The sequence below is a fragment of the Euprymna scolopes genome, chromosome 20 (assembly GCF_053919585.1).
Source record: "Euprymna scolopes isolate OS-2025 chromosome 20, ASM5391958v1, whole genome shotgun sequence".
Classification (NCBI taxonomy): Eukaryota; Metazoa; Mollusca; class Cephalopoda; order Sepiida; family Sepiolidae; genus Euprymna; species Euprymna scolopes.
Window position 1 is genome coordinate 45,173,971 of NC_136501.1, and position 26,137 is coordinate 45,200,107.

Here is a 26,137-nt window from a genome sequence, read left to right on the forward strand (position 1 = left end):
ATATTCAATTCTTTCAATTCAATTAAAAACAATCTTAATGCTGCAATTTTTTAAGTTATAAATTTATTATATTTTAATAACAATGTACGGCACTCGTCTGCTTTCAATAACATCCTTCCATTTATCTCCCTTTCATTCTCTCTATTTCACTTGTTTCTTCTTTTGTCACGATAGCGGTGAATTGGAAGCAATAGTAGTCGCAATGGTGGTTGCTATAAATACCAGTCATAAAAAACGTCGCTCACCTCTTTATGTTTTTTTTACGATTTTGAACACCAGTAAATCCACCTTAATTTTGGTTTTACTGAACGAAAATTGAAAATTTTATTTCATAATATAACTGAGAAGGTGATCTATAAACTGTAATAATTGTTTGAAATTTGGTCGAAAAATGAGCGAGCGGTGAAGCCTTAAAGCAGATCTAAATGACTGAAACTGCCACTTAACCATATATTCAAACGTTACTGTTATTGAATTATATATATATATATATATATATATATATATATATATATATATATATATAGAGAGAGAGAGAGAGAGAGAGAGAGAAAGAGAGAGAGAGAAAGAAAGAGATAGATAGATAGATAGATAGATATAATAGACGTCTTAGTCATTTAAAAACGTGCAAAAGTTATTGCTCGTTGACTTAGAATGGAGCTTTCTGCCAAATTGATGGTTAAATGTACCGTTTCATAAAATTCTAGTTGTAAAACAAGTGATGTAACTTAATTTATTTCTTTTGAATTCCTCGGTAATGTCTAATTTAAACAATTTAGTTGTCTTCAAAAATATTGGTACGAGTCAGAGAATAGCTTGGGATAAAGAAATGGACCCCCACCCAAATATAAAAAAGTTAGAATATGAAGGCTTCTCACATCAGAGTATAGTTATCGAGGGAAATCTGGAAACAAGTAAGATTTGTTAGTCGGCATCTTTTTTGCTTCTAGCATCTCGGTATATTTATCCACATTCTTCTATTAATTATCTGCATATAGTGAACACGATACTTCAAGCAAACTATACAATCCTCTTACAGATTTTAGCTTTGTTTGAAATAATGTTTTTATGCAAATCATGATTAATAACTTTCTCAGCTAAATGGCACCAAATAACTTAAAATCAGTTGGCTATTGCTTCTTGTTACACAAAGAAAGCCATATTTATTCTACTGTTGCGTCATGATGATGTATTACACTCTTTGAAGTTAGTGAATAAGTATGGGCAACGTATCGGCCATACTAATTAACTAAGAGGCAACAATCAGTATCATTTTATATGTAAATTCGATGTTCTATCTACTTACTTGTTCGGCATCGCCATAGGCATTTATCCTGCCACGTAATGACGGTGTGTCCACAGTACCTGCAAACATAAAAAAAGAGGAAAGAAAATAGAAATGTCATATAATCGACGCAACCTCGTAATCTTAAGAATAAATAAACAGAAACAAAATATAATGAATAAAAGAAGAACTAAGCTTATCAGCAGAACAAAGGCATGGGAAATTATTTAAATTATTGGAATTCATTATTGAGATGAGTATTATTTATTGCGGACTATTATCCTCAACTTTCTTAGTTGTTGCTTCACAACGTTTCAGCCAACTATTCCTCTGAACACTTTATTTCGTAAACAACGGCATATACTTGAAATAAAATAAAAATAGTATTCGAAAATGGCTCACGATCCGGCACTGTTGTTAAATTCAAAGGATACATAATGAATGTGAAATTTCATACAGTCTCCAATTGTAGTAGAGACAGTAGAATAGTTGTATGAAATTTACAATCCTATTTAAGCTTTCTTTTGTTTTCCTTTGTGAACAATTTCCTATACTCATTTATTCATTGCGGACTATTATCCTCATCTTTTAGTTTGTTTCACGACGTGTCGGCCAACTATTCCTCTGGCCTTCGTCAGGTGGAAACCGCGACGGGATAGGAACTCCGAATCTCCTAACTACATTCTTAGTAATTACTGCCTTCCATAGTTGTTTTCTGAATGAAGGCCAGGGAAATAGTTGGTCGAAACGTCCTGAAACAACAACTAAGATGATGATAATAGTTCGTAATAAATAAATGAATAAATAATACTCAGCTCAATAAACATTTCAATTAAATAATATATACCATTCGGTACAGACCCGGCCATGTAAGATCAAATATAATAAAAATGGATTTATAAAACCAAAAAAATTTAATCTTGATTGCCCTTCGGGGCCCATGGCGCAGTGGATAGAGATGTTGAATCTCTACGATTCCAGGTTTTCAATCCTATCCAAAGCCGGTAAGACGCTTAATTGGCCAAAACATGTTGAGCGGAAACAACTATAGACGGCAGTAATTACTAAGAATGCAGTTAGGAGATTTGGAGTTTCTATTCCGTCGCAGTTACCACCTGACGAAGGCCAGAGGAATAGTTGGGCGAAACGTCGTGAAACAAACTAAAAGATGAGGATAATAGTCCGCAATGAATAAATGAGTATAGGAAATTGTTCACAAAGAAAAACAAAAGAAAGCTTAAATAGGATTGTAAATTTCATACAACTATTCTACTGTCTCTACTACAATTGGAGACTGTAAGAAATTTCACATTCATTATGTATCTTATGAATTTAACAACAGTGCCGGATCGTGAGCTATTTTCGAATACTATTTTTTATTTTATTTCAAGTGTATGCCGTTTTTTACGAAATAAAGTGTTCATATTTCTTTTAAAATAATTACGTAACTTTTATTAATATTAATTAATGTCTTTATTAGTGCTTTAGAAAATAAGTCCTAAAATGTAAGCATTTTGTATTATAAAAATCATTTAATATAGTCAAAGACAAATTATAGTGGCATAATATTATTTGTACTGCAAACCGGAAGTTTGTAACCTTAATAATACCGCATTGTCGGCCAAAAATGAAATTACAACACATTAAATAACGATAACACATTGAAGGTGAGTGAATCTATTTAAATAACTGTACTATAAAACGGATTATGTAGAAGGGGTGTAGCATATAATGCTAAGCTTTTATGTATCCAAACCATAAAAGCTGACTGTCTTTAAGGACGATATGATTTTTTTTGCCATTTGATTTATGTATATTTTAGAATTGGTGTGCATCCGTAGTGATGTAACAAACATTAACACATATATGTAGAATAATATAGTGTTTAAATGTATAACCAAAAGGAGCAAAAGATCGGACAATATATTTTAGAGTTCGTTTTATGAGTGACAGTGAGTTTTGCGATAGTTTACAACAGGACGATTGCGATGCCTCCGTTCAGTCTCAAGAGGCAATGGTAACACCCTGTAAGGGTAGATTGCGTGTAATTGTGAGGAAAGGGTTGCACAATCTCCCAATCACACCTCTCATGAATCCGCACTGCTTAATTCCAATGGGAAAGAGAAGAGTTAGACGGCTGGAGACAATGCCAAGATAAGCGGAGAGCACATACAGCACCTGGAATTCCTAAAAGGTCACCCATTTTCGTACTGATCAGGTCCAACGTTACTTCATTTCGGCGTAACAACAATTTTTTTTTTACATTTATTTTGACAATTGTAATTATATTGAGTAATTTGGTAGAGACCGAAGAGGTCATATTTTTTTAAAAATTTGACCCCTATTATGACCCCTTAAAATGTATTGTTTTGGGCTCAAGTTGAGTTATTAAGTACGATCCATGTCCAAGGAACCTATATCTAAAATTTCAAGTGTTTAGACTCAAAATTGTCGGAGGAGGTTCGTAGAGTTCTCAAAGGTCAAATCGTTGAACTTTGACGTCTTAAACGCCTAATTTCTTGCTGGCAACTGGTCACATCGATTTTCTCAAACCTCAGTACGCTGTATATCAAATTTGGAGTCGGTAGGCTGAAAATTGACGGAGTTATTGCGTAGGGAAATGCACACAGACAGACACACAGACACGTTCACTTTTAGGAATATACTATCATTTCAGCCCAATCTCCAAGGAACGTAAATCTAAAATTTCAAGTGTGTAGACCCAAAATAGTCGGAGGAGTTTGGTAGAGTTCCCAAAGTTCAAATCGTTGAACTTTGACCTTTTAACAGCCAAATTTCTGGCCAAAACAAATCACATAGATTTTCCCAAATCTCAGTACCCTGTATATCAAATGTTAGATCTGTAGACTTAAAATTGACAGTTATTGCGTAGGGAAATGTACACAGGCAGACAGATACACAGATACACAGACACGTTCACTTATATATATATATATATATATATATAAATATATATATATATATATATATATATATATATATATATATATATATATATATATATATATATATATATATATATATCAGCATGGGTGCACGGCGTTGTCTGGGTATTTGGAGGTGTATTTTGAGCAAAAGCAAAAAAAAAAAAAAAGCGGTCAATTTTTTTAAAAAATTTAACCCCTATTATGACCCCTTAAAATTTATTGTTTTGGACTCAAATCGCGTTATTAAGTTAGATCCATGCCCAAGGAAAATGTACAAACACACACACACACACACACGTTCATTTTATAGATATATAGTGAGATAGATAGATAGATAGATAGATAGATAGATTAATGACTATCGCCTGTAATGATAATTTCGAGGCTGTAGACTGAAAATTGACAGAGTTGTTGTGTAGGGAAATGTACACTGACACTTATATATATATATATATAAATTTGTATTCCTGTTTATTTGTTTGTTCACAATTTGATTACTATATACAAAAGGTTTCCTGCTTTACTCTCTCATTTATTTCTATATATAGTATCATTCTTGAAAACTAGATACAATAAAGAGATCATCTGATTTACATATTACATTAAGAAAAATCGATTTTATTAAATAGCGGTACCTTAGTTAATGCTTCTAGCGAGAGAATTGTTATAAGTTTTCTATTTAAAATCGTTATTTAAAAGTTTTAAACAATACTTATATTGATATCATATTTAATTAAATTTATTTGGAATTATTATTCCAACATCGATTTTTGTACATCTTTGTTTTAGAGTTATTTGCTCCTTTGGAACATAAACAAAAAATAAAAACTATCACCTAATAAAATAATTTGGTAATTTCAATAAATTTCTAGCTTGAAAAAATAATTCCGAGTAGATAGAAAAATATTTGGCTTTTATTGTTTAAAAAAAAAAAACTTCCGAGAAACTGAAGAAAAGATTTCATGTGTTTGTTTTTATTATTCTATAAACGGCTATACAGAAATCGGTCAACTTTTTACGATGTGACCCACCTAAAAAAGCTACTTTTTTGCCTATACGCTTAAATAGCCTTTATAAATAATATGAAAGAAATTTTGAAAAGAAAGAAAATTAACATTTTAGAGTGGTGGATCACTTTTCCATATTTATTTAACGTAAAATGAGCACCCACTTTTTGGCCACCAAGCGTTCAACGAGATATGTCATCCCTAGCATTTTTTTCAAGTTTGGCGATCAAGGGGGAACAAAACATAAAATGCAATTCGTTTTTTTACTTTTTTGCGGTGGGGGGGGCGGGAATTATATTTAAAACATAAAATAACGATAATTTAATTAATTTTATGAGACCACTCTGTACTTTCACCTAACAATTTCATAAACAAAACGAACCCCAAAATATGACAAATTACATTGGGGCGGGGGGTGGGGCATTGCAATGACGAAAAAATTCATGTAATTGTTTTTGGAATTAATTTTTGGTTAACCTTTTTTTAGGAGTTCTGCCTACTTGGCTAATTTTTTTTTTTTTTTTTTTTGCGATCGCACGGGCATTCGCTGCTATTTTTATTGAAACAAAAGTTGTAATGATTTATTTTTAATTATTTATTGGGGGGGTCCAGTGCTCAATATCCGGAGAATAGTTTCTTCTCTTTGTATCCCTTCTGCCGAAATATCTGGTGGAGAGGGTATCACATACTTCTCTTTTGGGCGATGTTTTGATCTGTTCTTTTATTTTTAGAATTGTTGTAGGGGTATCCACGTTGCCCATGATGAAAATGATTAGTATAGCAGGTGTGTTCCAAATGGAACTTCATGTCAACCCAGGCAACGCCGGGTACCCATGCTAGTAGATATATAGAAATATATTAGTGATGTGACGCTTCAAATATTTTTCTCAATCCCAATACAATTACCAAGTCTTTATTAATTTCAGGATTCCGATACAATTACCGATTTCGATTCCTATTCTTTATAAATCACTAAATATTTTACTGTGAAGTAGTTATTTTTTATAATTATCGTGAAAATATATGCTACATGTGCAAATATTCTACCAAGCGCAAAAAATACTCGTAATGGGATGATCTACAGATTTAAAATTTTATTATTTCTTTAAAATCAATAAATATTTATTATTTTATTATTGCTACAAACAATATAAGGATTTTACTTTTAACAAAATTAATTAAAAACAGAAAATTAAAGCATAGTTTTGGGCATTGGAATATAGGTACTATTTTTTACCCAGTCCGATATCGATTCTGATACTCCTAAAAGTTCCGATATTTCTGATTCCCGATTTCGATTAATCGCTTCGATACACACACACACACACACACACACACACATATATATATATATATATATATATATATATATATATATATATACACGTGTGTGTAAACACACATACACACATATATATATATATATAAATATATACACAGACATATACACTTGTGCCCGATATTATTCATACCCCTCGGATCTTTGAGATTTCTATAAGAATATTGCTCAAACCAGAAGGTAGACAATATTAAAGGGATTTCAAACAATAAATCAAGCATAAGCATTTAATTTAAACTCAACAAATAAATAAATTATGCAAGTTTGAAACATTATACAAAGAAAAACAATAATGGCACTAGTTCAAAATTATTCATACCTCTCTTACTAATAGTCAATAGCATGCCCTTTATTCTTAATAACTGCCTGTAACCGTTTTGGATATTTATCAACAAGGTTTTTACAAGCATCAACACTGATTTTTGACCATTCTTCAATGCAGTAGTTCTCCAAATCCCTCAAATTTCTAGGTTTCTGCTTTTTAAACTCAGTTTTCAATATGTGCCAGAGGTTTTCGATAGGGTTCAGGTCGGGACTCTGGCTAGGCCATTCCAAAACATTAATTTGATTATCCTCAAACCATTTCTTGACTATTTTGGCAGTGTGTTTTGGATCATTATCCTGTTGAAGGACCAAGTTTGGTCCTAAATGGAGCTTCTCCGCATCCTGTCTAATGTTTTTCTGGAGTATCTCCAAATATTGCTCCTTCTTCATGGTTCCATCTATCTTGACCAAACTACCTGGACCACTAGCCGAAAAGGAGCCCCAAAACATTAGGCTACCACCACCATGTTTCACCGTGGGTATGGTGTTCTTTGGGTTGTAAGCTTCTCCTTTCTTCCTCCAAACGTAAGAAGCATCCATATGGCCAAGCAATTCAATTTTTGTTTCGTCAGTCCACAAAATACTTGAGAAAACGAACTCTGGAGAATTCACATGGGTCCTAGCAAACTTTAGACGTGCTGCAAGGTGTTTTCCGGTGTGCAATGGAGTCCTTCTTGGTCTTCTTCCTTTCAGACCATTTTCATGCAGTGTCCTTTGCAATGTTTGCCTTGATATTTTTATGCCAGAAGACTCCAGATTTTCTAAAATGTCCTTAGTAGTAGTGATTGGATTTGCATTAACACTTCTTACAATATTCCTGGTGGCTCTAGCAGACAGTTTCCTTTTCCTTCCTCTACCAATTAAGTTGTTTGTTGTGTGGTGGCTCTGGAATTTTTTGATGATGCTCTGTACTGTTACTGTAGGGACCTCAAATTTCTTGGAAATTGACTTGTAACCTAAACCATCCTTATGTGAATTCACAATTTTAGTCCTAAGATCATTACTAAGCTCTTTTTTCCCCCCATTCTAATATTTTTTATTCTTTTATTGGTTTTCAGTTGATATCATTTTAATTTCTGAAAAATGCAAAAAACGAAATGAAATTAATCAAAGGTTGTATAAAAGCATTCAAAATAAGAATCAAACAGGAAACAAACAGCCAGAAACTCGATTAATACTGACAAAAATAAGGGGGTATGATTATTTTTTAACATTGCAGATTTTATAAATAGCTGTATATTTCTTTTATTACAAGTATCCCGAGATTTTAAAATGACGAAAATGATCAGAAGAGGTTTATTAAGAATATGTATCAATATGGACGTAAACAATAAAGTCTTACAAAGTTACACCTAATAAACTCAATTTTCAAGGGGGGGTATGAATAATATCGGGCACAAGTGTACACACACACACACACACACACACACACACATATATATATATATATATATTATATTTCTCTTTGTCTGTCCGACTGTCCGTTCAAACTGTTCTTGGAAACTACTGTGCCGGTCTGGCTGAAATTTTGTATGAAGCCTTCTTAAAATACGGTGCAGCGAACTGAGAATTATGGTATCCCTTCGATGAACACTTCATGCTTAATTGGGATTAGTTACGACGATGCCACATATAGGCTATATGTTTTCTTAGAAGCTACGGGGCCGATCTGAAAACCTTTTATATGGCCCTTTATTGTGAAAAGGTGCAGCGAAGTAAGCATTATGATATACTTTCAATACAGATTCAGGGGTTTATAGAAATTAACAGAGAGTAGTATTTAATAGAAAAATTAGCATTTATTTAACCATATTCCACCATCAATTTGGCATAAAGCACTCAATTTAAGTCAACGGTCTATAACTTTTGCCCATATTCAACGGGTAAAGTGTTTAGTTGATTTATATTTTCACAACGTTTCGGTCGATATAGCTTCTAATCTTGATAAGATGCTACTTTTTTAAAACTCGGCAATCTATACGAGATATAAGAAGGAAATTTCTAGGAAATATTAAATTCACAACTGGTCCTGGCTTTTTTAGTATTCAGTTATCTATTCGCTGAACGTTACTATTGGTAATACGAAAGATTTTGACAGAAAGACATTTCAGAAATTAATCCAAACTATTTATTTGGGTTTACTTTATTATGTAGTAGCGGGTGTACCCGGCGTTGCCTGGGTGTTTGGAGGTGTGTGCGTGGTTAAATAAAAATGAAACCGGGGTGGGAGGGTAAAAGTTGGTAATATCGAACCCGAAGCCCTGGGGCGAAGTTAGAAAATAAAATGTGAAAAAATCATGAACCGTTCGGTAAGCCAAAATGAGTTATTGAAAGATGTTTGAATTCATTTAAGTAAGAATCAATTTGACAGGTGTCCGCACGGAAGTCGTAGAACGTGACGCTGACGACGACGACGACGACGACGACGACGACGTAAGCAATAGCTATTCAGCAAATGAGGTCAAACTAAGTTTGTTTGTTATAAGCGAAGTAAAAAAAGAAAACATAAAAACGAACGTTAAAACTTAAGGGGGGCGGGTAATCAAAACATCGAAAAAAAAAACACAAAAAAACTAACGTAAGGCAAACGGACGATGTTAAATGTAAAAATCCAAAAAACAAAAAAGAAAACAAAAACGAACGTTAAAACCAAAAACAAATACACGTGAAAAATGGCTTAAATAAGCCTGTTTCGATATTAAAATTTAAAAAAATCGGTGGGTACGAAGTAAAAAAAAAAAACCCAGAAAAACGAACGTTACGTGAAAAATGGCTTAAATAACACTGGTTCAATATTTAAATTTAAAACATCGAAAAAAAAAAGACATCTCACACCGCGATTCGAACCCAAAACTTTTAGATAACGAACCAATGCGCTAACCAACTAAGCTAACGCGACGTACAAGAAATTTAGTTAGTTCTTCAAGTATTTAAAGTAAATCATGTCATGACGTCATCTGACGCATGCGTAGAACCGGTCGTCGTCACGAGAGGGCGGTTTTTGTTGACCCCCCTTCCCTGTCGAAAATTGTCGATTTCGGGGTGAAGAAATTAACGTTTTTGGCCAATTTTTCGATATTTTTGGGGCGAAGGATGGGGCTTCAATATGACACCGAGGTTCTGAATTTTCGTCGTGTCGGTCGAAAGTTTTTAGCGGACACACACACACACATACAAACATACATACATACTTATATACATACACACATTTTCGATTTTATATATATATAGATGATGTAGATGCTTCAAAAATAATTTAATATTTAATATAAAAAAGTGAAATTGCAATAAATACTGGCTTTGAGTAAGCAGTCATCTGTCTATTATATTATTTCCTCAGGAAGTAGAGTTACGATGAAACCGGAAATGGCCATCGGTGGAAGAAGTTTAATTTAAAGACAAATAAGTATCTCTGACATATTACAGGACCCATTTTCAATCATTTGCCTTTGCCTAATCTGTTTATAATATAATTTTATATCTTGTGCAAATAAATATTTTAAAGTTTAAAATACAAAGGCCAACGCGAGGCACACGCTAACCGCTAAGCATAGCGACAGCATATACACCTTTCTAAACTAACGCATGTATACAGTTCATACATGCATTAGTTCACGAGCAAAAAAAAACATATCACTCCAATATATACGCAGGTCTACAATGCTTATCTCATTTACAGTTAAACGCACAGACGCGAAAAAAATGTGTCTTATCAAAGTCTATTTAAAGTCAAAATAACTTCTCTTCACCTTTAACGGTTAACGATTCTCTGAACTCTTGTATACTATTACATTTTTATCTTTCGTTGTCTTAACTATCAGGTTGTTGCATAAGTTCCCGCTGTTTCATAAAAAAACAATTATTCTAAAACCTGTTTTGATATTTGGCAAAGTGTTATATATCATTAGAAAGCACGTATTCTGTTCTACAAGATAATGATCATCGTTTTTTCTTCATATATTTTCTTGTTTTTCAGAACCGTCAAATTCATCGTCAAGTAGATAAAATGGTGGAGGAGTTTGGTAGAGTTCTCAAAGGTCAAATCGTTGAATTTTGTTCGTTTAACAACCAAATTTTTGGCCGAAAACGGATTACAAAAATTTTCCCAAATCTCAGTACACTGTATATCAAATTTCAAGTCTGTAGACTTAAAATTGACAGAGATATTGTGTAGGGAAATGTACACAGACAAACACACACACACACACACACACTTTCATTTTATAAATAAACTAGCATTTACGCCCGCGTTGCGCGGGTGTTTGGATGTTTGTGCTAAACAAAAAAATTTTATTTTTTAAAAAGCGGTCAATTTTTTTTAAATTTGACCCCTATTATGACCCCTTAACATTTAGTGTTCGGGGTTTAAATCAAGTTATTAAGTTAGATTAATGTCCAAGGAACCCATATCTAAAATTTTAAGTGTGTAGACCTAAAATTGTCGCGGAAGTTTGGTAGAGTTCTCAAAGGTCAAATCGTTGAACTTTGACCCCTTAATCGCAAAAGTTCTGGCCGAAAACCGATCACAAATTCCAAACTCTCAGTACCATGTATATCAAATTTCGAGTCTGTAGACTTAAAATTGACGGAGTTATTGCGTAGGGAAATGTACACAGACAGACGCAGAATCAGACACACAGACACACAGACACGATCACTTTTATATATCTACTAGCATTTCGGCCCGGCGTTGCCCGGGTGTTTGGAGGTGTATGTTGAGCAAAAAAAAAAAGAAAAGAAAAAGGTCAATTTTTTTTTTACTTTGACCCTATTATGACCCCTCAACATTTAATGTTGTTATTAAGTTAGATCCATGTCCAAGGAACCTATATCTAAAATTTCAACTGTTTAAACACAAAATTGTTGGAGGAGTGATGTATAGTTCTCAAAGGTCAAATCGTTGAACCTTGACTCTTTAACAGCCAAATTTCTGGCCGAAACTCGATCACATAGATTTTCCCATATCTCAGTACCCTGTATATCAAATTTCGAGTCTGTAGACTGAAAATTGACAGAGTTATTTTGTAGGGAAATGTACACAGACACACAGAAAGACAGGCACACACACAGACACTGACTCGTTCACTTTTATAGATATACTAGAATTTCGGTCCAGCGTTGCCCGGGTGTCTGGATGTGTATGTTGAGCTAAAAAAACAAAAAAAAAAAACGGGCAATTTTTTAACTTTGGCCCCTATTTAGACCCCTTAACATTTACGGTTTTGGGGCTCAAATCAAGTTTTTAAGTTAGATGCATGTCCAAGGAACCTATGCCTAAAATTTCACGTGTCTAGACCCAAAATTGTCGGAGGAGTTTGGTAGAGTTCTCAAAGGTCAAATCGTTGAACTTTGACCCCTTAACAGCGAAATTTCTGTCCGAAAACCGATCACATCGATTTTTTTCAAATCTCAGTACGCTGTATATATCAAATTTCGAGCCTGTAGACTGAAAATTGACAGAGTTATTACGTAGCGAAATGTAAACAGACAGATACACGCACAGAGACAGACAGACAGAAAGACACGCAGACACGTTCACTTTTATATATATACTAGCATTTCGGCCCGGTGTGGCCCGAGTGTTTTGAGGTGTATGTTGAGCAAAAAAAAAAAAAATTAACTTTGACCCCTATTGTGAACCCTTAACATGTATTGTTTTGGGCTCAAATTGGTTATTAAGTTAGATCCATGCCCAAGGAACCTATATCTAAAATTTCAAATGTTTAGACCCCAAATTGTCAGAGGAGTTTGACAGAGTTATTGTGTAGGGAAATGTACACACAGGCACACACACACAGACACGTTCACCTTTATAGATATATAGACTAGCATTTCGGCCCGGTGTTGCCCGGGTGTTTAGAGGTGTATGTTGAGCAAAAAAAAAATGTGGTAGTAGGAAGGCAGGCTCGAACCCATACCGCAAAGGAGGAAAAGAACGCGGAAAAAATCTTTCTTTAACTTGGACCCCTTTTATAACCCCTTAACATTTATTGTTTTGGACTGAAATCAAGTTATTAAGTTAGATCAATGTCCAAGAAACCTATATCTAAAATTTCAAGTGTGTAGACCAAAAATTGTCGGAGGAATTTGGTAGAGTTTGTTGACCTTTGACCCCTTAACAGGCAAATTTCTGGCCGAAAATCGATCACATAGATTTTCCCAAATCAAATCTATATCAAATTTCGAGTCTGTAGTCTAAAAATTGACAGAATTATTGCGTAGGGAAATGTACACAGACAGACAGACACACACACACACAGATACACACACAGACACACAGACATGTTCACTTTTATAGATATATAGATATATAGATAGATAGAGAGATTTATGCAGAAGTGTAGACTTCAATGGTATGGGCACGTTGAATGAAAAAGTTTTTGGTTAATATCTGTAGAGCAGTTGATGTAGCAGCGTCATTTCTTAATAGAGCGTGAAGGAAAACTTGTAAGCGGAAAAAATAGAAAGCATAATGGATGAATAAACACCTGGCCAGAGATCGGTTAGTTTGAAAGTCAATTTCGTAATACCGCTCAGCATGTAAAACAGACGATGATGATGATGATCATCATCATCATCATCATCATCATCATGATTTTTATCTTTGTCGTGGTTGAGTATCATTCATTCATTTCGAATGAATCAGAGTATTATTGTTGGCGTTCGTTTCCCCGATATCTTTCTAGTTAGAATTCTTTCTTGAAAAACATTTGGGTACGTACGGAAGAGACCACATGAAGGTTACCAACGTCTCTACGTGAAAGTGTTTCTGTGGAACGAACTGGATTCGAACCTGGCCCACCCAGGTTGTCAGTCCGTGTTGTCAACCACTTGGCTACCTTCCTGATGATGATGATGATGATGATGATGATGATGATGATGATGATCGCAATAATGATGATGTGCCACCTAAACAAAGCCAACAATGCTCATCTACAATTTAATACGCATATCTAAGGTTTATGGGGGGTGGGGAATAAAAAAATTAAGAAAAATAAGACAGAAAGAATGAGAACATCAAAAATGACGCGTCGAGGGCAATCTCACTTACCGGGACAAACAGAATTGCATCTTATCTTATCCTGCACAAAATCAATGGCTATCGATTTACTCATGCCAATCACGGCGGCTTTCGTGGTGCCGTAAACACATCGATTAGCAGCACCTGCAAATATATTGATATGAAATTTTTAAAAAATGTAGCGGATGTAGTGGCAACACAAGTCCATCCCTCCCCCCACTCTGAACATGTGAGTTAATATTTTTGGAAACAAAAAATACTTAGATTATGATGTTCGCATATAAAATCAATGTTTATGCATTATTTAATGTTAATTGTGGCCTCAATATTTATATATATATATATATAAAATTAGGTATATATATATAAGTTATAGAAATATGTGTGGCAATTAAGCTACCCAGAATATTCCGCGTTTCATTCTCGTGAGAATTCGTCAGGCTTATGCCATAATGGCATAAGCCTGACGAATTCTCACGAGAATGTTAATCGAATGTGCCCTCATGAACTCATCACACTGGTGCCCCCTTGACGTACATATTCCCGACAAACCCGCTTAGCAGTAAAATCACACCCATTCACTGTGTAGGTCCCTTAATGCCAGAGAGCTTCTTCCCTAGAACAGCTCCACCCTGAAATTCCCTTCCTGCTACCTACTACTCTAACTGTACTGATATGCAGAAGTTCAAATGTAATGTAAACTATCATCTTAATCTTTCTTAGGCATGGTCCCAATTAGTAGCTCCTTACGTTCAAGTGGCAATATGGCTTGTTTAGGGTTTAGGCGAGTAAAAAAAAAAAAAATACCGACATCTTAAGTACGATATGTGAAGAAATTGAAATCTTAGAAACATTACCATTATTCCAGTAATAAGAGGATTAATCTAGTTGATAAAACACAGTTTCAAAAATTAACTGACGATATATACCCAGTTAATCAAATGAAACATAGAAAAAATCAGCCACACCTAAAAGGGTATTTAGAATCCGAAAAAGATATATATATATATATATATATATATATATATATATATATATATATATATATATATATATATATATATATATATATATATATATATAATGCTCCTCATCCAGAGTTGAGCATAATTAGCGTATTGCGCATTAAGTGAAGCTCTTTGTGTAAATAAATCGAGCTTATATCGAGCGTATTTCGGACGATGTCAAAACATCGTGAACTCACGACTCGCACAGCAGCCGCCGATTAGCGTAATGTTTAGGAGCCTTGACTGCCGTACAGGCGGTGAGGTTTCAATCCTTGCTTGAGGTAGTTGCCTGTCTACCCGCACTGATGAGCTGTGAAACAGCGAAACAATACTGTATATATATATATATATCCTTTACAACTCTGTTCTAATTTTATATATATATATATATATATATATATATATATATATATATATATATATATATATATATATGAAATTAATATATCAAATTATAGAAAATAAAAAAGAAAAATGAGCTTCGAAGCGGAGCCAATACAAACCGTATTTATCGCTTGAAATAACAAATATATATATATTTCTTTTGTTATTGTTGTTTTTTCAAGCGATAAATACGAAGCTCGTTTTTCTTTTTTATTTACTTAGAAAATCGCCTTTTAATTTGTTTGGATATTATTATATAACATTTTTATTTATTTATTATTTTTAAAACAGTAATCTACGTACACGCGTGTTTCGAGGTAATTACCTCTCGTCAGTGTAGCTCAACTGTTTCTAGGGATCGAACACCAGACCAAGTTTACCACAAACCGGTGCCTTAGATGACTTTACTGTTTATTTTTATCGCTTATAAATTTAGATTTAGGTTATTGTTGTTTTTTCAAGCGATAGTTAAGCTACGCTGACGAGAGATAATTACCTCGAAACACGCGTATATATATATATATATATATATATATATATATATATATATATATATATATATATATATATATATATATATAAGAACAGAGTTGCAAAGTAGAGTTATACAAACAGTTTTTATTGTTTGGCAGAATACTCCAAAATTGGGTGCTCCTTAATCCGCGGAGTTTCAAATAATGTTATTTCTTCTCATCAGAGGAAAAAATTATTAGCGAAATAGCTTTATATATTTGCTGGTAGCTTCATGGGTTGAAACTTAAAGTTTTATGATTTGTAGTCACAACACTTAATAACATAAGGCATAAATATGTGAAACCGTTCAAAATGTGGAGAGTTCATTCATAGTTCAAAGTTACAAAAAAGATAACTTACCGTGTTGAATGAGGTGCGGTATAGAAGAGGATGAAGATTTGCCGGTAAATTAAGCAGTCTGTGTCCGTTTCAACGGTTGCAATATATATATATATATATATATATATATATATATATATATATATATATATATATATATATATATTGCTGACTGTTTTTTGGGGAAAAAATTCCAACAAAGTGCTCGATTACAAAGAAAACCTTTTTCGATATAAGAGCTTAATATTTATTTATTTAATTGTACAGAAGTTCAGAAAAACATTGATAACGTCGGTTTCAAGCCCAACATAAAGAGGACCAGTTAATGGTAAAACGTAAATGATGTTAGGCTCTAGTCAGCCATGTGGTTTCTGTCTGAGGAAAAAAATTTCAGGCCCGTATTTATTTGTTTATAATGATATTTATTTTTATTTAACTATAGCTTATTCCTATCTCTGTATATTTTATTTTATTCTAATATGAATTATCTAATCTTTTAATCTTTTTATTTAATGCATTTTAGTAAATATGCAGAGATAGGAATAAGCTATAAAGATTCAAAAACAGAACAGTACATATTTTTGTTTTGAAATTTTGTTCCTCAGACAGAAACAACATGGCTGGCGAGAGCCTAACATTATTTACGTTTCACCATTAACTGGTCCCCTTTACGTTGGGCTTGAAACGGACGGTACCAATGTTTTTCTGAACTTCTGTTCAATTATATATATATATATATATATATATATATATAATTATTATAGTAAAAAAAAATAATTATGACAGCCCCTTTAAGAAATACGTTTCTTATAGTTGAGCACTTTCTGTTGAATAAAAGTCGGTCAATTTAGCTCTTATGCGTAGATCGTCGTATAACGACTTGATCACTGTCTGTCTGACGTAATGAACATTTAAATTAAAATGTTTAAAATTCAACGCTATTTCACACGATTAATGGTAGCCGAATGGATACGGTCTCCGCTAATCGAGCCAGAGATGTCTCGTGTCGCGGGGTTCGAATCGTTCGACTGGTAGTAATTGTGACACCCTGCACTGAAGAATCCCGAAAGGATGAAACACTAGTGTCTGTAGGTATTTAATTATTATAGTAAAAAAAATAATTATGACAGCCCCTTTAAGAAATACGTTTCTTATAGTTGAGCACTTTCTGTTGAATAAAAGTCGGTCAATTTAGCTCTTATGCGTAGATCGTCGTATAACGACTTGATCACTGTCTGTCTGACGTAATGAACATTTAAATTAAAATGTTTAAAATTCAACGCTATTTCACACGATTAATGGTAGCCGAATGGATACGGTCTCCGCTAATCGAGCCAGAGATGTCTCGTGTCGCGGGGTTCGAATCGTTCGACTGGTAGTAATTGTGACACCCTGCACTGAAGAATCCCGAAAGGATGAAACACTAGTGTCTGTAGGTATTTAATTATTATAGTAAAAAAAATAATTATGACAGCCCCTTTAAGAAATACGTTTCTTATAGTTGAGCACTTTCTGTTGAATAAAAGTCGGTCAATTTAGCTCTTATGCGTAGATCGTCGTATAACGACTTGATCACTGTCTGTCTGACGTAATGAACATTTAAATTAAAATGTTTAAAATTCAACGCTATTTCACACGATTAATGGTAGCCGAATGGATACGGTCTCCGCTAATCGAGCCAGAGATGTCTCGTGTCGCGGGGTTCGAATCGTTCGACTGGTAGTAATTGTGACACCCTGCACTGAAGAATCCCGAAAGGATGAAACACTAGTGTCTGTAGGTATTTAATTATTATAGTAAAAAAAATAATTATGACAGCCCCTTTAAGAAATACGTTTCTTATAGTTGAGCACTTTCTGTTGAATAAAAGTCGGTCAATTTAGCTCTTATGCGTAGATCGTCGTATAACGACTTGATCACTGTCTGTCTGACGTAATGAACATTTAAATTAAAATGTTTAAAATTCAACGCTATTTCACACGATTAATGGTAGCCGAATGGATACGGTCTCCGCTAATCGAGCCAGAGATGTCTCGTGTCGCGGGGTTCGAATCGTTCGACTGGTAGTAATTGTGACACCCTGCACTGAAGAATCCCGAAAGGATGAAACACTAGTGTCTGTAGGTATTTAATTATTATAGTAAAAAAAATAATTATATATATATATATATATACATCGTGTTTGTAATATTGTTTTATAAATATTATAGACATTATGCTGCGGTATTTATATGATAATATTCAATATAAAGTAGAGCTATATTTTAGTATAATTTTTTACTTATGCATATATTTTTGACTTCATATGTTCACACTTATGTCAGCTGTGACGTTATTTAAATTCCAGATTTCTAGGGGCACGGTATATCTGCTACTTGATACAGCTTGAATAACGATACATATATGTAACCAAAGATATTTGTATGAACCCAAATTTATATTACACACATGGACATACAACACACACATACATACCCCCCATATATATATATATATATATATATATATATATATATATATATATATGATGATGACTGATGATTGCAATGTCTTGTCAGACGAGTTCCACTTCCTCAGGCATTTAAAATCCATGAGCCCAAATGCCTGAGGGAGTATCTATACAAAAATGATGTCACAGAGTCTTAGCTTTGTACGACAGCTAAGTCTCTCTCTCGGTTCAAAATGTTGAGATCCAACAACAAGCAAGAGCAAGATAGCCAGCAACAAATTTAACTGCAGACAAGCTTAATGCGGGTACTGGTCTTCCGCTTTATGGTTTTTAAATCAGAGATTTACTTCTCCTAGAAAGGTTGCCTTCACCACGGCTTACGGGAGCCCTCTCCACCCCAATAAACATATATATATACACACACACACACACACACACAAATATACACGGTGCTAGTTGGCCGTGATTTCCAGAAAAGAGTTCATTCACCCTTTGGAAGGTCTTGTTTTTAATCCTTCAGGGAGACTAGCCGCCCTCCTCACCAAACAAATCTGGTAGGGGAACCAGTTTAGTCGCCGGTGACTCGAGCATGAGGCAGGTAGTACTGGGTTACATGGTACCAGTAGCATATGACATGACCTAACATATATATATATATATATATATATATAGTCGTCCACATCCAGTACTGTTTCGCTGTTTCACAACTCATCAGTGCGGCTAGACAGGCAAGTACCTATATATATATATATATATATATATATATATATATATATATATATATATATATATATATATATATATATAAATATATATATATATATATAATGATTTGGGAGAGTTCAAATTATTATATAGCAGTTATGAAATGAAGTTAAAATGAGGAAACTAGGTATATTTTATATAAAGCAAAAAAATATTCTTCTTGTGAGTCAGGACGAAACCGGTCGGAGCAGCTTTTTTTATACTGACTTAAATTATCAACATTACAAAAGTTTATTTTTATTATTGCAACGCCAACTGTCGTTTTGGCGCTTGACCTTCGATCTTGGCTTGAGGTAGTTGCTTTTCTAGCCACACTGATGAGCTGTGATACAGCGAAACTCTATTGTATGTGGATGACTATATATATATATATATATATATATATATATATATATATATATATATATATATATATCTGTCGCAAAGATGAACAATGCGGGTAAGGAAAACACTTTTTTATCACAAAACAGGTTAGTAATCTTCTATAATATAAATTACACCTGTCTGTTTAAATGTATGTATGTATGTTTGTTTGTCTGCCTAAAACTTTCGACAGAGTCGACGGATTTTCACGAGATCGGTATAGTTTTGAAGCTCGACTCTTCGGATTGCAAATATAGAACAAAGGGCTAAAAACATTAATACCTTCACCCTTAACTGTGCACTTTTATACAAAGAGGGGTCGCTTTTTTCGCCGATATTTTTTAAAGTAATCCCCTCTTTTTGATTAACTAGCCTTAATTTAAACCTACGTCACTTCCGGATGGCGATGGGTGCAACAGCAAACACGTCAGGTTTTTTTGCACGTTGTTTTCCTCCTTTTCAGTACGGGTTCGAGCTTGCCTTCCTACTACCATTTTTTTTTCTTTTTGCTCATCATACATCTCCAAACGTCCGGGCAATGCCGGGCACCCAGGCTAGTAATTTAATATAGGGAAAAACAAAATTTTGGTTAGATAACCAGAACGTTTTATATTAAATTGTACTTAAAGATTAGAGAACACTTAGATTTTCTTCGCCCGTAAATTTTACATAAGAATACATTTTTTAGTTTTTATATAAATTATTTAATCGTTCTTTCTATAAAGAACGCACAAACTTAACACAAACGCACTCATACATAAAAATAATTGAGTTTGATTAATATAGATATAATTAATAATAATAATGATAATTATAATAATAATAATAATAATAAATAATAAATAAATAAGAATAAATAAATAATATGACATTGCTTACCTTTAATACTCGAAGCAACTGAAGACATATTGATAATGCTTCCTCCGTTCTTATTCTTCATCATCTAAATTTAAAAAATAATAACATGTTTTCTTTGCTTATTTAAGTTTATTAAATCTTGAGCATTTTTTCTATTATAAAAGATTACTGGGAACACAACCACTTTTAATATTATTGTACTCCTTTTTAAAAGCAAATATAAGTGTCTTCATAATTTGAACATGAGAAACAATACTCTGTTCTTTTCCGATATGGGATCCGATTGGTATGATCAGCCTATTATCTCTAACCCTACCTTAACTAATCCTAGCATGAACAAACTAACTATATCCTTAACGCTCACCTTAGGGTGTTTGTTTGCTTGTGTTAGGCTAAGGATGTGGATTATTTTGTTAGGTTTAGAGGTCGAGCTAATTCAAACGCGCGCGCGCGCGCACACACACACACACACACACACATATATATATTATATATTATTGTAAAAATCTTGGTAGATCACAGAAATTAAAAATCTTTCGATACATAACATATTGAAAGAGCACCTTATATTTCTTTATTGAAATCGCTTCGGACAAAGTATGAAGCCAGTTGATGTATGGAGCTAAAAAACAGAAATACCACTTCAAGGTCAAACCTAAATGTAATATGGATAGATTCCAACCCAGAAACCAGTAATTCTTTTCCCTTTGTCACTCGTGGAACGTGATGAATTAAGGAAAAAATGAGGCAAGTAAGAGTTATGAAGCTACTGAAAGTTATTCCAAGTCATACTCTTTGCTTTCCATCTAATTTTATTTTTCATATTATAGATATATACACATTTTAATTTAATTCTTTTTCCTTTACTGAAGTATTTAAGTATAAACAGATTCTTAATCTTTACTTTACGAAAAGTAACTTGCCTTGTACCTTTTAGGGATTTATGATCTTAACAATATTCGTTTCCATGATCGCATTTTTATAATGATTTTTCTAAGTCTTGCTATGAAGCTAATTGATGGTACTTCATATTTAATCGTTCGAACTGTTAGAATTAGGACAAGGGATATCGTTGCAGGCTTTCTTTGTAAGCTCTTAGCCCAGAAATTATAGCTGAAGATGGAAAACGAGTCTTAACCAGGAAACGCCTCAAAAAGATAATATGTAGTGCGGCCCTGGGCAAAAACGAATATCTCATGATAGTATCCACCTATCCACCACGGCCGCAGCTGAGATTGAACTCACTACACGAGTTTGTAGTATAATTCAAATATTGTTGGTAACCAAATTTTTTTTTTTTTTTATCGCGACGCCATCACTAGATGGGGTTCTGACCACGGCTTCAGATAGGCCCATCTACAGAATTTTATCAGGGAGGTCATTAATGAATAACAGGAATAAAAATGATCCAAGGATCGACCCACGAGGCACTTCCGTATTAATATCATGTTGTTTGGATGTATGCTGATCAAGGACTGTTTGGGGTTTTCTTTTTATATAAGAAAGATTTAATTATATTTAACAGTCGACCAATAATACGAATTAAATTTTCATCAGGAGCCCTTCATGTCAAGCTTTATCAAAGGTTTTTATATGCTAAAGGTTACGGTCCTAACTTTCGTTCCCTTATGGTATATGCAGTCAAAGATGATCGTTAAATCATCTGCATTCAAAAAGGACTCGCCTAAATCCATAATCTCGGTCAAAGAGGGTTATCTATACAAAAACTCTATAAGAATATACTGACGAAATTTTCATTTAATTTATATTCAGAGCAATGCATATCCTACAATGCTTATTAACTCTTTTGGATGAAAATGGAGTTATAGTAAAGAACGGCTATTCATTTTTACTTCTGGTTCTGCTTCGCAGAGGTATGACAGTAGCAAGTAATGTATGACCCCTTTTAGTTTCCTTTTACTCGCCTGAGTCTGCTAAGGTATATTTTGTAAGGTCAATGTGCACTTAACATAGTGTGTTGGTATTTTTGAAACCTCACCTGACCTTGTGTCTAGGACGCAAATATATATATATATATATATATATATATATATATATATATGTATATATATATATGACCACATTGATGAAATTAACATTTTATTATGAACTAGCAGCTAGCCCGGCGTTGCCCGGTCGTACAATATGCTTTAACATGATGTCTTAATTTATGCAGATTGCGTATGCATTATCATGGAATTAATCCTCCATTGATTATTATATATTCTAAAGGAACAATTTTTTTCCGGTGGACTAATTCGCAAAAAAAAAAAAAAAAATGTAAAAATTTAAAAAAGTAATAATGATAATGTCGTTCATTAAATTCCGTCTATGTTTGTTTACCATATCACGCCAGCTGAAATTTGGGCTTGATGATTAATGCCCTGGAGAAGTCACTTCTGATTAATGCTTAGTTTTAAAATATGCAAACGAAAAATGATTTGAGGTGATTTTAAATGGTACTTCTTCTTTTATACTAAATTGAATCCATTAAAAAGAAATAAAATAGTGCGGCATACCCAGACTTGAACAGAGACCATTCGATCTGTAGTCGAATGCTCTACCACTGAGTTATATCCACAGATTATGATGAATCTGTTTTTAAGAAGAAATGATTTGCTGAAAATTTATTATCTCCCTTGACCGGTGTAACGTGAAATATTCCTCTGTAAAAATTATTTTTTATCTATAAGAGAGAAAATTTATTTTAAAGATTGGATTTTATCGGATGAATTTCTCTGCCATACATATAAATTAGCTTTGTGCAAAATTTGCAAAAGCTAAGCTCAGGCGTTTCGAAACCTATGTGGAAGAAACTCTCTCTCACACATATACACACACACACATACACACATACACACACACATACACATACACACACATACACACTCATACACACATATACACACATACACACACATACACACACACATACACGCACATACACACACATACACACACATATACACACATACACATACACACACATACACATACACACACAAAGTTACTTTCATATAATAGTAGAGATTATTTTTAAATTGCTTCGAATAGTTGTCAGAAAATGTTGGAAAACCTTGAATTACTTTCAATAACGTAACCTATATTGTAAAAATATAGAAAAAGATCAGTGTTTTTGGTGCTTGTATAATATTGAGCGCAAGTGAACATCGCATTCTCAGTACATCGTTGATATATTTATGTAAAAATAAGTATCTGTACCAACAAAATTAGGAAAATTATCGAGTGCAAGTTTAATCTATAGTATAAATATCACCTGTCTGTTTAAATGTATGCATTTATGTATGTTTGTATGTCTGTCTAAAACTTTCGACAGAGACGACGGATTTTAATGAGCCTGGTACCGTCTTGAAGCTCGTTCCTTCGGATGACGGATAGCGTAAAAATTGACTAAAAAGGTTACGTCCTTCACCTTCAACTGGGCACTTTTATACAAGGAGGGGTCGCTTTTTCCGCCGATATTTTTGAAAGTCATCCCCTCTTTTCGATTGACTAGCCTTAATTTAATTTAAAATTTCGCCAGTTTCAATTTGGCGATGGATGCAACGGCAAAGACGTCATATTTTTTAACGTTCTTTTCCTCCTTCGGGGTACGGGTTCGCGCCTGCCTACCCGTCTATTACCATTTTTATTTTTTTGCTAAACACACACCTCCAAACACCCGGGAAACGTCGGACACCCAGGATAGTTGAAATAAAAATCAGTTTTTGTATACGTCGTTTCGTTATTCCCTATTATTTGGTAAAGTGACAGAAATAATAATAATAATAATAATAATAATAATAATAATAATAATAATAATAATAATAATAATAATAGGATGAGGAGGAAGATAGCTTTGTGTGTCACGCATACATCCGAGTAAATGTCGTTTAATTGTTATGAACTTCCATTTCTTGTGATAAATAATTTTACCATGAATTCTTCATGAGTTTTGGTTTCGGTTTCAATCATAGCTGATAGCACTCCAGTAATATATTTTTATTTTAAAAATAATTTTAATTAGAATTCTTCATAAGTTTTGGTTTCGGTTTCAATTATACTTGATAGCACTCCAGTAATATGTTTTTATTTTCAAAATAATTTTAATAAGAATTCTTCATAAGTTTTGGGTTCGGTTTCGATTATAGCTGACAGAACTCAATTTATGTATATATATATATATATATATATATATATATATATATATATATATATATATATATATATATATAATAAGTTTTATTTTTGAAATCGCAACCTTATAATATATAAAAATCAGTAGAACATTTACTCTATAATAATATATACGAAATCTGCAAGAATTAAAATATCATATTTAAATATATTTTAGGACCGGGCTATGCCGGGTGATCTTTGCTAGCTTGGATAAATACATTTATAGTTTTTACAAACGAGCTACAATAATATCAGGGCGTCTCTATTTACGCTGAATATTTAAAGAATGCCAGCATTAATATATTATATATGAATGAGTCCGCTGTTGAATTTTCACAGGTCCTGCTACTTATTATTATTATTATTATTATTATTATTATTATTATTATTATTATTATTATTATTATTATTATTATTATTATTATTATCTACGATTTGACAGGATTTTTCTTTCTTGTTAATTATTACGGCATCTGGTCTTCTTGCTTGGATGGGGTTGTCCGTCTGTATGTCTATGACCCATAGGATTTTGTGGTTCTCGTTTTCGAGTGCTGTTGCGGGTTTATGCTTGTACCATTTGTCTGTACCTTCAAAAGTCAGTCGTTTGCACAATTCCCAGTGCACCACTCTCCCCACTTGGTCATGCCTGTTTTTGCATTCCTTTGGGCCAGTTTGCTGCATTCACTTACTTTATCGTTTCGTCTCTTTGTCCACAGAGTCTGCATTTGCTGTTTTCTTGTGTTTTATCGATTCTTGCTTTGATATGGTTGGTTCTTATCGAGGTGCTGCAGTTATAAGAGATTCAGTTTCTCGGTTTATATGTCCTTTTCGGATCCATGTTCAGGTGTTTTCGTTATTCTTTTGTCATTCTTATGAAGCTTCCGTGGAGTTGTTTCTCTTCCCATTTCTCTTTTCTCGTTTTGTTGTTTGTCTCTCTGTTTTCTGTTTTGTTGTTTTTTCGGTGTCTCTCGCTGCCACAATTATCCTTTCAGTGTTTTGCATTATGTATTTTTCTAGTTCTTTTTTTCGTGTCCTTCACACATTCTTCTATACAGATCAGTCCTCTCCCGCCGTCTTTCCTTTTCACGTAGAGTCTGTCAATATCGTCCTTATTGTGTAGTGCATTATGCATAGTATTGAGTTTCCTGGTTTTCTGGTCGAGTTCTCTCAGTTCTTCTTTTGCCCACCCTATAAACGGCCTAGAGTATCTAACTAGTGATACTGCCCATGTATTCATACCTTTTATTAGGTTTCTGCTATATAATTTCATTTCCAGGAGTTTTCTTGTTCTCCTGAGGCATTCCTTTCCAATTTTCTCTTTCATTTCTGTTGCTCTGATGGTGTCTGCTTCCAGAA

At 33.5% G+C, this 26,137-nt stretch overlaps 1 protein-coding gene and 1 pseudogene across 3 annotated transcripts in view; one reads left to right on the forward strand and one right to left on the reverse strand.

Moving 5' to 3' along the window:
* LOC145241405 (uncharacterized) overlaps positions 1-26,137 on the forward strand; it is a 196,493-nt pseudogene that overhangs the window by 83,706 nt on the left and 86,650 nt on the right. The gene's annotated exons all lie outside the window — the stretch shown is intronic.
* LOC145241403 (dehydrogenase/reductase SDR family member 6-like) overlaps positions 1-26,137 on the reverse strand; it is a 123,418-nt gene that overhangs the window by 22,955 nt on the left and 74,326 nt on the right. For both annotated transcript variants that reach the window (XM_080104332.1, XM_080104333.1), the window contains exons 6-8: positions 20,624-20,687; positions 13,955-14,068; positions 1,307-1,365 (exon numbers count right to left, since the gene is read on the reverse strand). In XM_080104332.1, the coding sequence (XP_079960458.1) occupies positions 1,307-1,365; positions 13,955-14,068; positions 20,624-20,687 (237 nt within the window). The remainder of the gene's footprint in view (positions 1-1,306; positions 1,366-13,954; positions 14,069-20,623; positions 20,688-26,137) is intronic.